General features: G+C 36.1%; 2 protein-coding genes across 3 annotated transcripts in view; one reads left to right on the top strand and one right to left on the bottom strand.

The window, feature by feature from the left end:
- Nucleotides 1-530, bottom strand: part of LOC143653578 (uncharacterized) — a 53,848-nt gene extending 53,318 nt beyond the window's left edge. For both annotated transcript variants that reach the window (XM_077124703.1, XM_077124704.1), the window contains exon 1: nt 371-530. In XM_077124703.1, coding sequence (XP_076980818.1) covers nt 371-510 — 140 coding nt within the window. In that variant the 5' untranslated portion in view covers nt 511-530. The remainder of the gene's footprint in view (nt 1-370) is intronic.
- A 1,610-nt stretch (nt 531-2,140) lies between these two features.
- LOC143653324 (wings apart-like protein homolog) overlaps nt 2,141-16,462 on the top strand; it is a 37,451-nt gene continuing 23,129 nt past the window's right edge. The window contains 4 exon segments of the mRNA XM_077124448.1: nt 2,141-2,150; nt 3,766-4,809; nt 7,182-7,202; nt 7,205-7,299. Coding sequence (XP_076980563.1) covers nt 2,141-2,150; nt 3,766-4,809; nt 7,182-7,202; nt 7,205-7,299 — 1,170 coding nt within the window.

Below are 16,462 nucleotides of genomic sequence, written 5' to 3'. Positions count from 1 at the left end.
AAAAAAAAAAAACAAAAAAAAAACTCAGAAATGGACAGCACAATACTACCTAACTGCAATACAATAATGTTAAAACACTGAATGGAGCTGCATGTGAGAATGATAGAGGGAGGAGGGCTGGGGGCATAAACCCTACTTTTCATTAGCTGAAAATGTGCTATGTAAATAAATCCGTATGACTCTGCTCACGTGTTCACTGTCTATCTCCTCCAAAATGAGTACAATGAGGGCAGTAACCTGATCTGTCTCGGGTCCTACCCACACATGCGGGTCGTTGCGCATCCATGGCCTCGCCGTCTGGGGCTGCTGGGCCTCACCGAGAACTGCCGGCCGGAGCACCCCGGTCCCGCCCCCTGGGGCCCACGCCTACCTTCTCGCGCAGGGGTGCGACAGCCGAGCTTCTTCTTCCCAACACCTTTCCTCACCTGGCCTGCATGCGGGGCTGGGCCTGGCCCCAATGGCCCCATGCCGCCCCAGCCCGCAGAGCAGGAGGGTCCAGGGCTGGCTCATCCTGGTCAATCCGGGCGCCACCTGCTCGCCTGCGCACTGGAGCCTTGGCCCGTGCAGCCGCACTCTGCTAGCGCGGCTCAGGGCGGCAGTGCTGCCTCCACTAGTGCCTCCAGGTACTGCAGCGCCCTCCATGGCCCAGCTGGTCCACCGCTGCCCCTGCTGCTACCTGCCTGGGCGCTGCAAGGCCAGTCTCAGGAAGCTAATAGCTCTCAGAACCTTGCCCACATCCTGAACCACTGAGAACTCCAGGTTATTCTGTCTCCACCCACTAAGGGTTAAGTTGTTGCGTTGTACAGGGAGGGTTGTTACGCCTTCTCTTGTACTTTGATGCCCCCGACTGAACCCCAGAGGGGCTGCAGGGGCACTTTTTTTGTTTTGTTTTGTTGTTTTTTAAAAAAATTTGTTTATTAATTAAAAAATTAACAAACCAAATAAAACATCAACATATATAATCAGTAATTCACAATATCATCACTTAGTTGCATATTCATCATTTCTTAGCACATTTGCATTAATTCAGAAAAAGAAATAAAAAGACAATAGAAAAAGAAATAAAACAAACACAGGAAAGAAAAGAAAAAAAAAGATTATACCTACTATACCCCTTACCCCTCGCTTTCATTGATCACTAGCATTTCAAACTAAATTTATTTTAGCATTTGTTCCCCCTATTATTTATTTTTATTCCATATGTTCTACTCGTTTGTTGACAAGGTAGATAAAAGGAGGAGCAGCAGACACAAGGTTTTCACAATTACACAGTCACATTGTACAAGTTATGTCATTACACAATTGTCTTCAATAATCAAGGCTACTAGAACGCATATATGCTTCATCTTAGTGGTCATCCTTTGCACAATTCTGTGTTAAAAATATATGTGTATATGTGTGTAATGTGTAATCAGGCTAGTATGTACTTATACAGGGGTGTGTATCTCTAAATGTATCTAGCTTCAGTAAATATCACTTGTAGTCATTCTTGTTTCATTTTTATCCCTACCTCTAGTTCCTGTCCGTGATGGATTATTTTGAAGCAAGTTCCAGAAATTGTATTTCATATATACACACACACACAATTAAATTAAAAAAAAATTTGTGCCTGTAATGCTTTAAATATTCAAAAATTCTGGCTTAAGTTATGACCACAGTTATTCAAATTGATTTAAAAAAATGAGTGCTATACTTTTAAAGGTAAAATTTACTGGAAATGCACCTCTTAATGAGATGGTTGGGGATTTTTTTCAGTAAGTTCATGTATATGTGAGTGAAAATTACTGCTAGAATAAGAAGAGGTTTGGGGATTAATTCTATTCCTATTTGTTAAATACATGTAAATAAATATTAAGAAAACTTTTTGCCAAAAATTTTAAAGAAATGGAAAGAGTTCAGTTACGGCAGCTTCTTTTAACTGTATTTTTCTGTTTATAGGCCACAAATCATGAGGTAACCAACAAAACTACTTTTTAGTGATGAATCATTTTATTAGATATTCAAATTTTGTGGTGAGTAATAATTGGAAATTACCTGACATGGGAAGGATTTGTTACCTAGGCATTTTACTCAGTTATTAAACACAGAAGTTAATAATCTATCACATTATTTCTCCATAGGTCATGCCAGAATTGGAACCATGTACAAAAGTAAGTTTAAGGAAAAGTGAGAGAGAAGCCATTTTTCATAATGTGGGAGAAGAGTGATTGATCCCTGATGAGTTTCTTTTCTTACTGAAAAATTTTTCATTAAAATTTTTTTTAACATAGCGTAAAAAGACAAACATTCTTACCATATGATCATTCCATTCTATATAAACAATAACTCACAATATCATCACATAGTTGTATATTCATCACTACGATCACTTTGCAGAATATTTGCATCAATCCAGAAAAAGAAATAAAAAGAAAAAGAAAAAAATTCGTACATACCATACCCCCACCTCTTCCTCTCACCAATCACCAGCATGTCAATCTACTAAATTTAACATTTGTTCCCCCTATTATTTATTTATTTGTTTATTTATTTATTTTTATTTTATTTATTAAACATACCAACATACAAACACAAACATTCTTACCATATGATCATTCCATTCTACATATAAAATCAGTAACTCACAATATCATCATAGTTGTATATTCATCATCATGATCATTTCTTAGGACATTGGCATCAATTCAGAAAAAGAAATAAAAAGAAAACAGAGAGGAAAATTCATATATATCATACCCCTTGCCCCTCCCACTCATTGATCATTTAGCATTTCAATCTACTAAATTTATTTTAACATTTGTTCCCCCTATTTTTCATTTTTAATCCATATGTTTTACTCATCTGTCGATAAGGTAGATAAAAGCAGCAGACACAAGGTTTTCCAATCACACAGTCACATTGTGAAAGCTTTATCATTATACAGTCATCTTCAAGAAACATGGCTCCACATTTTCAGGCAGTTCCCTCGAGTCTCTCCGTTACATCTTGGATAACAAGGTGATATCTACTTAATGCGTAAGAATAACCTCCAGGATAACCTCCTGACTCTGTTTGTAATCTCTCAGCCATTAACACTTGGTCTCATTTCACTCTTCCCCCTTTTGTTCGAGAAGGTTTTCTCAATCCCTTGATGCTGAATCTCAGCTCATTCTAGAGTTTTTCTCAATCCCTTGATGCTGAATCTCAGCTCATTCTGGGATTTCTGTCCTACGTTGCCAGGAAGGTCCACACCCCTGGGAGTCATGTCCCATGTAGACAGGAGGAGGGTGGTGAGTTTGCTTGTCCATCACTCTGGACAAACCTACAAAATCTCATGCCCTCCTCAAGGTTCCATGTAGTTGCAGTGGAGCTGTTATATAAGTTCAGTTAAGCTGTCCACATGTTATATTTCTCCTAAATAATTTTTAATTTAAGCATCTTTTTTTGAAAAAACCCAATCCCCTGAGGAGTTTTGGCATAGTTATTTACATGTCATTTTGAATTGATTCAGTTGATTTATTTACTTAACACTGTTGAACTTGCATCTGAGAAGACTGGGGCAAAAACTTTAAGGGAGAAAGATCACTAGGTGACCTGAGAGCAATATGCTGAAAAAGTAGAGGGGGGGGATGTCAGATTTCTTCACAGTTAAATTATGGAAGTTATTTCTAGAAGAACTGACTCTGTACTATTAATTAGCCAAGTAAATATTCCTGTAATTTGCTAACTTGTATTGATTTTATTTATGTTTAAATCGTTTGACTTAAATACTTTTCATTTTTATAGATAAAGTGGAGAACTTTAATGAAGAACATGAAAAGAATAGTCATCATATTTATAAAAATGCCGATGACAGTAGTAAGAAACCCAATGCAGAAACTACAGTGGCTTCTGGATACAAGGCTGATGAAATCAAGGAAATATATGATTCTTGGAACTCCCAAGTTGGAAAAAGGTCAGAATCTCCATCAGAAATATCTCCAATTAAGGGATCTGTAAGAACTGGTTTGTATGAATGGGATAATGATTTTGGAGATATCAGATCAGAAGATTGTATATTAAGTTTGGAAAATGATCCTCTTTTGGAGATGAAGGATGAAGATTTTAAAAAGCAGTTGGAAAATCTAAATGAAGCTATCGAGGAAGACATTGTACAAAGTGTTCTTAGGCCAAGCAACTGTAGGACGTACTGTAGGGCCAATAAAGCAAAATCCTCACAAGGAGCATCAAATTTTGATAAGCTAATGGATGGCACCAGTCAGGCCTTAGCCAAAGCAAACAGTGAATCAAATAAAGATGGCCTGAATCAGGCAAAGAAAGGCAGTGTAAGTTGTGGGACCAGTTTTAGAGGGACGGTTGGACGGACTAGAGATTATACAGTTTTGCATCCATCTTGCTTGTCAGTTTGCAATGTTACCATACAGGATACTATGGAACGCAGTATGGATGAGTTCACTGCATCAACTCCTGCAGATTTGGGAGAAGCTGGCCGTCTAAGAAAAAAGGCAGATATTGCAACTTCTAAGACCACTACTATATTTTGACCTAGTAATACCAAATCAAAAAAGGATGTTAAACTTGAATTTTTTGGTTTTGAAGATCATGATGAGACAGGAGGTGATGAAGGAAGTTCTGGAAGTTCTAATTATAAAATAAAATATTTTGGCTTTGATGATCTCAGTGAAAGTGAAGATGATGAGGATGAAGACTGTCAAGTGGAGAGAAAGACAAGCAGAAAAAGAACTAAAACGGCTCCATCACCCTCCTTTCAACCTCCCCCAGAAAGCAATGATAATTCCCAGGACAGTCAGTCTAGTACAAATAATGCAGGTATGGTTTTTTTATTTGTGTGTGTGTGTGTGTGTTTAATTATAGTAAGTAAATGTATTTTTCAGGCTTAAATCAACAGCCACCTACTTTCTTCTTAGAAACTCAATTATTCATTTTAATAGAAGTAGCAATTTAAAACCACAAATTAGCTTATCCAAAGCTATGGAATTTAAAATGTTAATGATCAGGTGCTGAGTTACATGGAACCAATTAGTAGATTGAGGAGTGTTTTCATATTTGTGTTTTAATTCTCCCATTAGCCAATAAGAATTTTAACATCCGTGTGTATGGGGACAGAGATATCACACATCTTGTTTCAACCTTGAAAATCCAGATGCAATGGAGATGTAGTTTAGGTTTGATACATTTAGAACTATACTGATAATAGGTTGTTATAAATAAGGGAAATATTAGAAGATTAAAATGAATAAAAACCCTTCGTAGTTGGTTCAGAACTAATCAACTGGTAAACATTAAAAACATTCTCAAACTGTCTTGAATTGATTTAATAGGCATGAAAAGTGGTAGTTAAGTATCTATGCACTCGCAACAGTGTCAATTTGATTTCTCTCTTAAGGTACTAGGACCAGTAATGATTAGAAGTCCTCAAAGAATTCATAGTCTCTACCTTGAGAGACAAAGGAAATAGGTTAGCTCTGCTGTAATTAAGTCATTACCTGGTGAGGGCTTTGTGAAATAGATTGACTGTTGAGTGCACAAAAATATGTGAAAGTCTCTGCAGTACAGGTTTTCTTAACCAACTCTCGTTTATCAATTTACTTGCTAAATAAAGCTTTCTGTCCTGTTAGGATTGTAGAAGAAATGTCATCATGATGAGTTATAATTATAATAATCTTAAATATAGATTCTCAATCTTATGTTAGAGTATAACTGCCATTTTGCTTTATTTGGCTTAAAAACAGTTTTTCTAGATTGAAATCATTCTTATTTTCAAAGAATTACACAGGAGTATTCCCTGAGCCCTCCTCCCTCTACCACCCCTTCCCCCCGTAACACACACCCACAAATCCCTTTTGCGGAACAGATTTACAGCATTGTTGCTAGTCCGCTGAGATCGGTTTGGGCAGAACTACTTCACAATTTCTTAGGAAGATGAGAGGTAATGACCAGTACCTGAGCTCCTGTCCTGCTACAGTTTACCTAGTAGCTTTTAGGCTTATCAAGATAGCATATTAATTCTAATCTGCAATTGAAAATCTATGGATAAATGTATATTTGGCGGTAGTACACCTTTTTAGGCTTTAAAATGTGAACTCCTTAGGCCCCCTTTCAAAAACTTGATGCTGATACCAAGTAACATTGGAAAATTAGAGGTCATTTAGTTGATATACCCAAGTTGGAATTTGAGTCTTCACGTACCATGTGAATTTGCAAGCATTTCAGTAAGGGTTAGGATAGAGAAATATCTTCCTTTTTTCTTAAGATTAGAAAGAAAATAAACCTTTATAACCATTTGGGGTGTAATCTAATCCTTTTTACCATTATACTTGGTAATTTTATAACTTTTTGTCAAGGAAAGCTGTCCTCTTTTTTGTTTTTTAAATGTACCCTGTTATTGGCCTTTTCAGATGTAAGTAGGCGTTCTTTGAAGGCTAATATAATTTGGTGAACGTGAATTCTAGAAAAATGTTAAAAGTGACTATCATCTGGTGTTTTCTATCAGTGTGTGTGTCTGTTCAAATTGAACCAACCAGTGCCGGTGTCCACACATATCCAGCAGTTATATGAGCTATGAACAACAGAAATTATTTTGGAAAAGACTTGATTTTACCATTTACACAAAATAAAGCTAGAACACATAACAACAGCCAGGTTTATGATTTTCTTTTAGAGGGAACAAACCAGAGGTGAGAGTGGGAGAATAAAACTTAATGTCATTGGGAATATTTTTATTTTATTTCCTTAACCTTTTCTTTCCACAATAGTCCAAAAAAAAAAAACCTTCATAGGCTCTCTGGTAGATAATTTGAAATATGAGAAAATTAGCTAGTTTTGATTACTGGGTGTAACGTCAGGGGACTGGGAAGAGCACGGCAACTGGAGATGGGGAGGCTGTGTCGCCCCTCCCAACATGGCTTCTGGGACCGCCCCTTCCGGACACCTGACTTCTGGAGACCCGCCCCTTCCGACCACCTGACTTCCTGAGAACCGCCCCTTCTGGACATCACCTGACCCCCTTGCTTAAAAACCACCTACGCCATCACCCAGGTGCTGACTCACCTCCCTCCATTTTGGGTTTGGTGAGCTAAGTCCGGGAGCGCAGAAATAAACCCGCCCACTTTAAAAGTTTCCGGGTGTACCGTCCTTCTTTCTCACCCTTTCGCCTCCTAAACCTTTCACTTGGATTTCAGAAAACTTGGATTTTACAGAGGACTGTCCGGTGTGCCTGAAAGTGTGAAGAAGCCCACGAATAAACAAGGAGATAAATCAAAGGAAAATACCAGAAAGATTTTCAGTGGTCCCAAACGAGTAAGTAAAGCACCATCAGTCATTTTTTTATACTTATTATTGGGGAGTACAGCCTTTGCTAATTTTTTTTAATTTGAAAATTACTACCAAACATTGCAATTAAATGTCTGAAAAGATAACATGTGTCATTCATTATAATGTGGCCCAGCATAGATAATTCAGACTAATTTGCTTGAGTTTACCTTTTTGGTAAAAAATTAATTCTTTAGTTAAAATTGCTTGGAACAGTGTTAAATTTGTTTTTGAAAATTGAAGTTGGAGGTAGGCAACCTCTTTTGTTCTTATAGGTTGAACTACTTCTATGCTACTAGAGAATGAGTGTACCCATTGTTTTTGCGGCTGTATTTTTGCTTTTGCACTGTGAGTTGCACCCCCACCCCCCCCAACGCCCCCAAGAGAAAACTTGCTGGGTGTTGACAGAATGACAGAGCCTTAACTGCTCTGGGACAGGTTAGTGTGGTATAGGCTTCTGGTTTATATATAAAAGTTTCTGTCATATGTTGATTTCCAGAGCAGCACTTCTCGAAGTGTTCCGTCTCAGGAATGCTTTACACTCTTAAACATTGACATTCCCATATAACTTTTGTTTATGTGGAATGTATCAATACATAGCAGATTAGAAATTAAAGCACATTTTAAAGATATTAACAATTCACTACAAATAGTGAACCCAATTCATGTTAATGTTTTTAAGAAAAATTATTTTCTAAAACAGATTTTGAGTGAGAAGATTAACGTTGTTTTACATTTTTTGTAAATCTCTTTAATGCTGGGCTAAATAATGCATAGCTGGAATCTCATATCTGCTTCTGCATTCAATATGCTTTTATTATGTTTTGTTTGAAATAGGTGAGGAAAATCCAGCCTCACACAGATGCATAATTGTATACTAAATATCCTTTTCAGGAAATTGTGGTATTTTTCTTTGATACTATACCAAAACTTAAATGGGAATTTCTTGAAGATTTACTGCAACTTGGATTTTTTAAATCATGCCAATGAATCTTTCATACTATTCTTTTAAAACCTGTTGGCCTGTCTTATATTTTGAATGGGTGATTTACCCGTGTATGTTTGGCAAATATTGGCTCATGAATTGTGCACATCTTTCAGATGGCGACTCATTTCATTATACAGTGTTAAAAAAATCACATTAATGACATCACCAAACTCATCAGGAAAGTCTTTAACTATTGATTCAGGGTGCTAGATACAAATTTTTAACTAGTGTCTGGAAGTGAAGAATAATTCTAGTTCTGTTTGGGATCCCTACCTTGATTTGTGCTAAGATGTCAGCAGTTTTGTCCACCATTGCTTTTGCACAATCCCTACTAACTAATCAACACAGTGACAAAAGCAAATAACCTCCTGTTGTTATTATGATGATGAAAGTGCTTTTGATTTTGTAGAAACTCTGAAAGAATCTCCTGAGGATTCCCTTGAGCTTACTTTGAGAACCACTCTTTTAACTCTCCTTTCCTTTCTTCCCTCCGAATTTATGAGAAGGTTGAAATGAATGCAGTGAATACCCATATCCCTCTACCTAGATTAATTTATTGGTTAACACTTTGCTGTAATTGCCAAAATTACACACTCTGTCAGTCTTTGTTCTCTCTTTCCGTGTGTGTGTATGTTGATTTATGCTGTTTGATTTGAAAGTAAGTTTTTTTTTTAATTGCGTGTTTCTCTTATGAAAAATGACAATATTCTACCTGGTTATGTGATCCTATTAAGCACACTAGTAGTGTTCCCTTGATGTAATTTATGTCTAATTTATTTGTTTTTTTAAGAAGTGCACGATATTTGTATTGTAGAACGTTCACATTCAGAATTCATCTGGTTGTTTCCTCAGTGTCGATTAACTTGTTACTCCAGCATATTAAAATAGTATTATGTCATAGAACACTGGAAATTAAGTCTAGAAGCTTGATAAGGTTCAGGTTAACTATTTCGGTGGCAGGAATACTTCAAAGGTGTTATTGCATACTTCGTGTTCTTCACATCAGAGCTATGTACCATCTGGTTATTTCAATAGTAATGTTGATTGACCACCTAGTTAAGATTATGATCATCAGGTCTTTTCAAAATAAGGATGTATTTTCCCCTCTCTAGTTGAATTAGTAAATAAGCTCTTAGGTGCAACTTCGGCACGATGTGCATATCATGCTCCCCATTATTGTTTTACATCATCATTTCAGCATCCATTGTTGAGCTTTGCCTGTATCAGTTTATTAAACTGAGAGCTGTAGAATGGTGAATTTTCTAATTGTTATTTTTTCCACATTTAATACATGAAATTCTATAAAGAGGAGTTTTCTTCCTCCCACCTCCCTCTTTTGCATATTACTGTAGACTCAGAACTTTTGTTTATTAAATGTTTTACAATGTTTTGGTCTTCTTAAAAAATTATTTGTCTAAGTTATCTTAGATATAGCCATTGTGAACCATTTTGCACTGTTTTTTTTTTTTTTGGCATAACCCCGTCATCTTTACTACTTCCCCTTGCTTTTTTTTTAAATGGAATTTTATTGAGATATATTTACAAATCATCCAAAGTGTACAATCAGTGGTTCATAGTATCATCATATAGTTGTCCATTCATCACCACAATGAATTTTTGAACATTTTCATTACTATGATCCACAGTACCAAAGATTTAAGATGTCAAATATTTGAATATGACAGTTCCAAATAGCCAAGACATCTCTGGATAACCTTAAAATTGGTGAAATTTGGTGATGCTTTCCTCTCTTTTCTCATTGTGGTAGTTTAGGGAGATGGGCTTTTGTAGCACTTCTCCTGGCTTCACTGGTGCGAGTCTCCCCTTGCTTTTTAAACAGTATGATGCCCCAGGCTCATCTTGTACTTTCCGTTTTGGGTGTGGATGCATCCATTTCTCCAAGGAACCTTATTTCTTTTTGTGCAAATTAGTACTTAGAAACCAAGATCTAAGTGCTGGGTATGTTCATTGCTACTCTAGGGTATCACTACTTCTAGGCCTTTTCATTGGACAGAGCTAGGAAATATGTAGAAATGTAAACCATGATTTCAAATTGTTAGTTTCATTTCAGATTTATTATTACAAAATGTATTTTTAAATATATATTTTATTAGAGAAGTTGTAGGTGTACAGAAAAAATCATGCAGAAAATATAGAGCCTGTATGCTCCGCCATTAATCACACTTTGAATTATTGTGGTACCGTTGTTAAAGATGATGAGAGAATATTATTATAATTTTACTGTGAACTATAGTCCATAGTTTACATTAAGGTTCGCTATTTGTGTTGTATATTCTGATAGTTCTTTCTTTTTTTGTAAGGTTTCTTTCATTCAGCACAATGTGTTTTCTTTTTTTTTTTTTCATGGACAGGCACTGGGAATCGAACTCAGGTCCTCTGGCATGGCAGACCAGCATTCTTGCCTGCTGAGCCGCTGTGGCCCACCCAGCACAATGTATTTTTGTATTTGTTTTTTTTTTGTTAGAGAAGTTGGGGGTTTATAGAATCATCATGCATAAAATATAGTAATTCCCATATACCACCCTATTAACACTATGTAGTGGATGTGGTATATTTTATAATTGGTAAACACGTTTTTATAATTGTACTTTTAACTACAATCCTACAATCCATGGTTTAACTTAGAGTTAATTGTACTGTACAGTCCTGTGGTTTTTTTTAAATTTTTATTCTACTAATATATACAACCTAGAATTTCCCCTATTAACCACATTCGAATATATAATGCAAAAAAATATTTTTATATTTATATAATCCAGTAGTGTTAATTACACTATTGTGCTGCTGTCATCACCATTCCCTAACTGCACTCCAGCATTGGTAATCTGTATTCTAGTTTCTGTCTATGAATTTGTGTATTCTAATTTTTTTCGTAACAATGAGATCATGCTATATTTTTTCTTAAAATGTCTGGTTTGTTTTGCTCAACAAGTTGTCTTCAGGTTTCATCCGTATAGTAGCATGCATCAGAATTTCATTCCTTTTTTTTTTTTAATGTTTTTTAACTGCATAATATAACATATATACAAAGCAAAGAAAGAAAAAAGTAATAATTTCCAAGCACAGTTCACCAAGTAATTAAAGAACAGATCCCAGAATTTGTCATGTCCTACCATTCCATCATCAGATTTTTCCTTCTAGCTCCTCCAAAACACTGGAAGCTAGAAGAAATATTAATTTGGTGATTCAGCATCGAGACTTGTTTGTTAAATCTCATTTTCTTACATACTCTTCCTTTAATCCCTCTCTCAATCTATAGGGATCTTCAGACAGTGCCTGTTCTGACTTTTTCATGTTGAGAAGGAGTGTTCACACTAAAGAATAAGGGGATGTAATTAATTGATAATCCTGGAGAGGCTGATCCCTCTGAGTTTCAGGGTTTATCTGATCAAGGAACCTTTTGAGCTGTTTTATGACTGAGTAATATTCCATTGTATAGATATACCACATTTGTTTATCGATTCAACTGTTAATGAACACAGATTCCTTCCACTTTTTGGTGCTTGTGAATAATGCCGCTGTGGACGTTGGTGTGCAAATATGTGTTTGAGTTCCTGCTTTCAGTTCTTTTGGGTATATACCCAGAAGTGGGAATCCCAGGTCATGTGGTAATTCCATAGTTAACTTTCTGAGGATCACTCAAGCTGTTTTGCACAGTGGCTGCACCATTTTACCTTCCCACCCATGATGAACTGGTGTTCTCTTTAACCACATTGACTCCAACAGTTTTCCTTTTTTATTTTTTTAGTTGTAGCCTTTCTAGTGAATGAGTAATGGTATTCATTGTGGTTTAAATTTGCATTTTCCTGGTAGCTAATGATTTTCAGCATCTTTTTGTGTGCTTTCTGGTCATGTGGTTATCTTCTTTAGAGAGATGTCTGTTTTAGCATTTTGGCTATTTTGTAATTGGATTGTTGGTCGCATTAAGTTGAAGGATTTCTTTATATATTCTCCATATTAAACCTTTTATGGGGTATGTGATTTCCAAATATTGTAGTTTTCAATTGTATTTCTGTAGTGGCTAATGATGTTGAACATCTTCGTATGTCCTCTTTGGCTGTTTGTATATCTTCTTTGAGAAATATGTGTTCAGATTTTTTACCCATTTTAAAGTCTTTTTGTTCTTGAGTTGTAGGATTTCTTTTTCTTTCTTTTTTTTTGGTAGCATTTCTTTATATATTCTGGATATTAAAACCTTGTCAAACATGTGGTTTCCAAATATTTTCTCCCATTCTTTAGGATGTTGTTCTACTTTCATGATAAAGTCCTTTGATGTACGAAAGTTTCAAGTTTTGATGGGAGACCCATTTATCTAATTTTTCTTTTGTTGCTCCTACTTTTGGCATACAGTCTAAGAAATCATTGCCTGATGCAAGGTCCTAAAGATGCTTCCCTGTGTCTTCTAAGAAATATATAATTTGGATTCTTATATTTAGGCCTTCAATCCATTTTGAAGTAATTTTTGTATATGAGACGGGTCCACCTTTCTTCATTGCATATGGATATGCAATTTTCTAGCACCGTTTGTTGAAGAGACTGTTCTTTCCCAGTTGAGTGGATTTGACACCCTTGTCAAAATCAGTTGACCATAGTTGTGTTTATTTCTGAACACTGAGTTTGATTCCATGGTCTGCATATTTGTTCTTGTGCTAGTACCCTGCTGCTGTGATTACTATAGCTTTGTAATGAGTTAATAAATCAGAAGTTTGAGTCCCCCATATTTATTCTTCTTTTACAAGATGATTTTGACTATCCAGAGCCTCTTACCTGTGTTGAGATTTTGTACTTTTATGTTTTATTTGTATTTTTTCACTGAAAATCTTGATGTTCCTAATAGTATATTTGCTTATTTGCTTTATCCTACTGTTTACATTAAGTAATTTTTAAGTTATAAAATCAACATTGGTATGAACAATAAAAATACTGACTGAAGGTTAAGATTTCTTTGCGGTTCTTTTTCTCCTTAGGTTATATCTCACTAAGAATGAGTAGTCATAATTGTGTCAAAGGTTTCTTGAAGTAGTAATTGGTTTATTATTAATTCAATACTCATTTGAGTTAATTTGTATGTATTTGCATTGTTTTTTAATTCAGTTTTAAAGTTAACATCAGAGTCATTTTTTTTCTCCAGCTATTAGCATAGCTTAGAAGGCAGCAAAACACGTGTACTTGACCTGATTACAAAGGAATCTCTCTGGCCTACAGTAAATTAGGTCGTAGCAGACTGGTAGGCCTCAGGCCTATTTTCTGCTGATGGATGTAGCAGGATGATGCTGTTAGTATTACAAGAGGAAAATTTAGGGAACTTTTTCCAGTTTATAAAGTCGAAAGAAATATGAGATCAAACTCATGTGAAAGATGTGCTAGATAAAGCCCTGACTTAAAATAGTAAGTAGTTTTAACATTTATTAACCTGAAGAGACTAAATCAGTGAATCTTTTAGTTTCCCTTTTTACCTCATTTCGCTCATTGTTTTAAATATTTTATTTGCCAAAACCTTTATTATAAGTGGGGTTGTGTCAGAAATTCTTCACTTAGATATTACTATTTAGTGGATTGGTAAGCTTCAACAGTGAAAGTCTTTTCCTTTTTTCTTTTTTTTTAGCTGAAAAATGCCTTTATTTCTCTCTCATTTTTCAAGCTTATTTTCCCAGGATATTACATTCTGAATTTACAGCATTTACTCTTTGAGCATTTAAAAAAATGCCATCACTATTTTCTGTGACCTCTTGTGTCCAAAGACAGGTTGGTCTTCATCCGTCATTTTCCCTCTGTAGGGAAGATGTTTTTTTTGCTCCGGTGGCTCTCATAATTTTGTTTTTCCTAACAGGGGAGAGATACCATGATCATGAAAAAGTGAAACTCCTAAGTGTTATACTACTTCAATGCTTTTTTTTTTAAATTTTTTTTATTAATCAAAAAAAAGAAAAGAAATTAACACAACATTTAGAAATCATTCCATTCTACACATGCATTCAGTAATTCTTAGTATCATCACATAGATGTATGATCATCATTTCTTAGTACATTTGCATCGATTTAGGAAAAGAACTAGCAAAACAGCAGAAAAAGATATAGAATGTTAATATAGAGAAGAGAATTAAAATAATGATACTAATAAAAAATATATATATATAAAAAGGAAAAAGAAAAAAACAAAAACAAAAGATACAAACAAACAAACAAACAAAAAACTATATTTCAGGTGCAGCTTCATTCAGTGTTCCAACATAGTTACATTACACTTAGGTATTATTGTGCTGTCCATTTTTGAGCTTTTGTATCTAGTCCTGTTGCACAGTCTGTATCCCTTCAGCTCCAATTACCCATTATCTTACCCTGTTTCTAACTCCTGCAGGACTCTGTTACCAATGATATATTCCAAGCTGATTCTCTAATGTCGGTTCACATCAGTGGGACCATACAGTATTTGTCCTTCAGTTTTTGGCTGGACTCACTCAGCATAATGTTCTCTATGTCCATCCATGTTATTACATGCTTCATAAGTTTAGTCTGTCTTAAAGCTGCATAATATTCCATCGTAGGTATACGCCACAGTTTGTTTAGCCACTCGTCTGTTGATGGACATTTTGGCTGTTTCCATCTCTTTGCAATTGTAGATAATGCTGCTATAAACACTGGTGTTCAAATGTCCGTCTGTGTTTTTGCCCTTAAGTCCTTTGAGTAGATACCTAGCAGTGGTATTGCTGGGACGTAATCCATTCTGCCAGTCTATGTCTTTTGACTGGGAAATTCAGTCCATTAACTTTTAGTGTTATTACTGTTTGGATAGTATTTTCCTCTACCATTTTGGCTTTTGTATTATATATATCATATCTGATTTTCCTTCTTTCTGCACTTTACTCCATACCTCTCTCTTCTGTCTTTTCGTATCTGACTCTAGTGTTCCCTTTAGTATTTCTTGCAGAGCTGGTCTCTTGGTCACAAATTCTCTCAGTGACTTTTTGTCTGAGAATGTTTCAATTTCTCCCTCATTTTTGAAGGACAATTTTGTTGGATATAGAAGTCTTGGTTGGCAGTTTTTCTCTTTTAGTAATTGAAATATATCATCCCACTGTCTTCTAGCTTCCATGGTTTCTGCTGAGAGATCTACACATAGTCTTATTGGGTTTCCCTTGTATGTGACAGATTGTTTTTCTCTTGCTGCTTTCAAGATCCTCTCTTTCTCTTTGACCTCTGACATTCTAACTAGTAAGTGTCTTGGAGAATGCCTATTTGGGTCTATTCTCTTTGGGGTGCGCTGCACCTCTTGGATCTGTAAATTTAGGTCTTTCATAAGAGTTGGGAAATTTTCAGTGATAATTTCTTCCATTAGTTTTTCTCCTCCTTTTCCCTTCTCTTCTCCTTCTGGGACACCCACAACACGTATGTTTGTGCGCTTCATATTGTCATTCAGTTCCCTGATCCCCTGCTCAAGTTTTTCCATTCTTTTCCCTATAGTTTCTGTTTCTCTTTGGAATTCAGATGTTCCATCCTCTAGTTCACTAATTGTAGCTTCTGTCTCTTTAGATCTACCATTGTAGGTATCCATTGTTTTTTCCATTTTTTCTTCTTTGTCCTTCACTCCCATAAGTTCTGTGATTTGTTTTTTCAGATTTTCTATTTCTTCTTTTTGTTCAGCCCATGTCTTCTTCATGTCCTCCCTCAATTTATTGATTTGGTTTTTGAAGAGTTTTTCCATTTCTGTTCGTATATTCAGCATTAGTTGTCTCAGCTCCTGTATCTCATTTGAACTATTGGTTTGCTCCTTTGACTGGGCCAATACTTCAATTTTCCGAGCGTCATCCATTATTTTCTGCTGGTGTCTGGGCATTTGATCAGATTTCCCTGGGTGTGGGACCCGGCTGGTTGAAAGGTTTTTCTGTGAAATCTCTGGGCTCTGTTTTTCTTTTCCTGCCCAGTAGGTGGCGCTCGTGGCACTCGTCTGTCTGCGGGTCCCACCAGTAAAAGATGCTGTGGCTCCTTTAACTTGCCAATCCGAATCTCGCAGTCGGCCCGGGAAACCGCGCATGGAGGGGGGGTCGCCGGCCGCCGCGGCTTCGGGGAGTGCCGGTCCAAATTGCCCAGCTGGCCTGAGACGCCAAGCGTGGCGGGAGGGCCCCGCTATCCAACGTTCCCAGT

The sequence above is a fragment of the Tamandua tetradactyla genome, chromosome 13, assembly GCF_023851605.1.
Source record: "Tamandua tetradactyla isolate mTamTet1 chromosome 13, mTamTet1.pri, whole genome shotgun sequence".
Lineage (NCBI taxonomy): Eukaryota > Metazoa > Chordata > Mammalia > Pilosa > Myrmecophagidae > Tamandua > Tamandua tetradactyla.
Note: the sequence above shows the minus strand (reverse complement) of the source record. Positions and strands in the feature narration are given on the sequence as shown.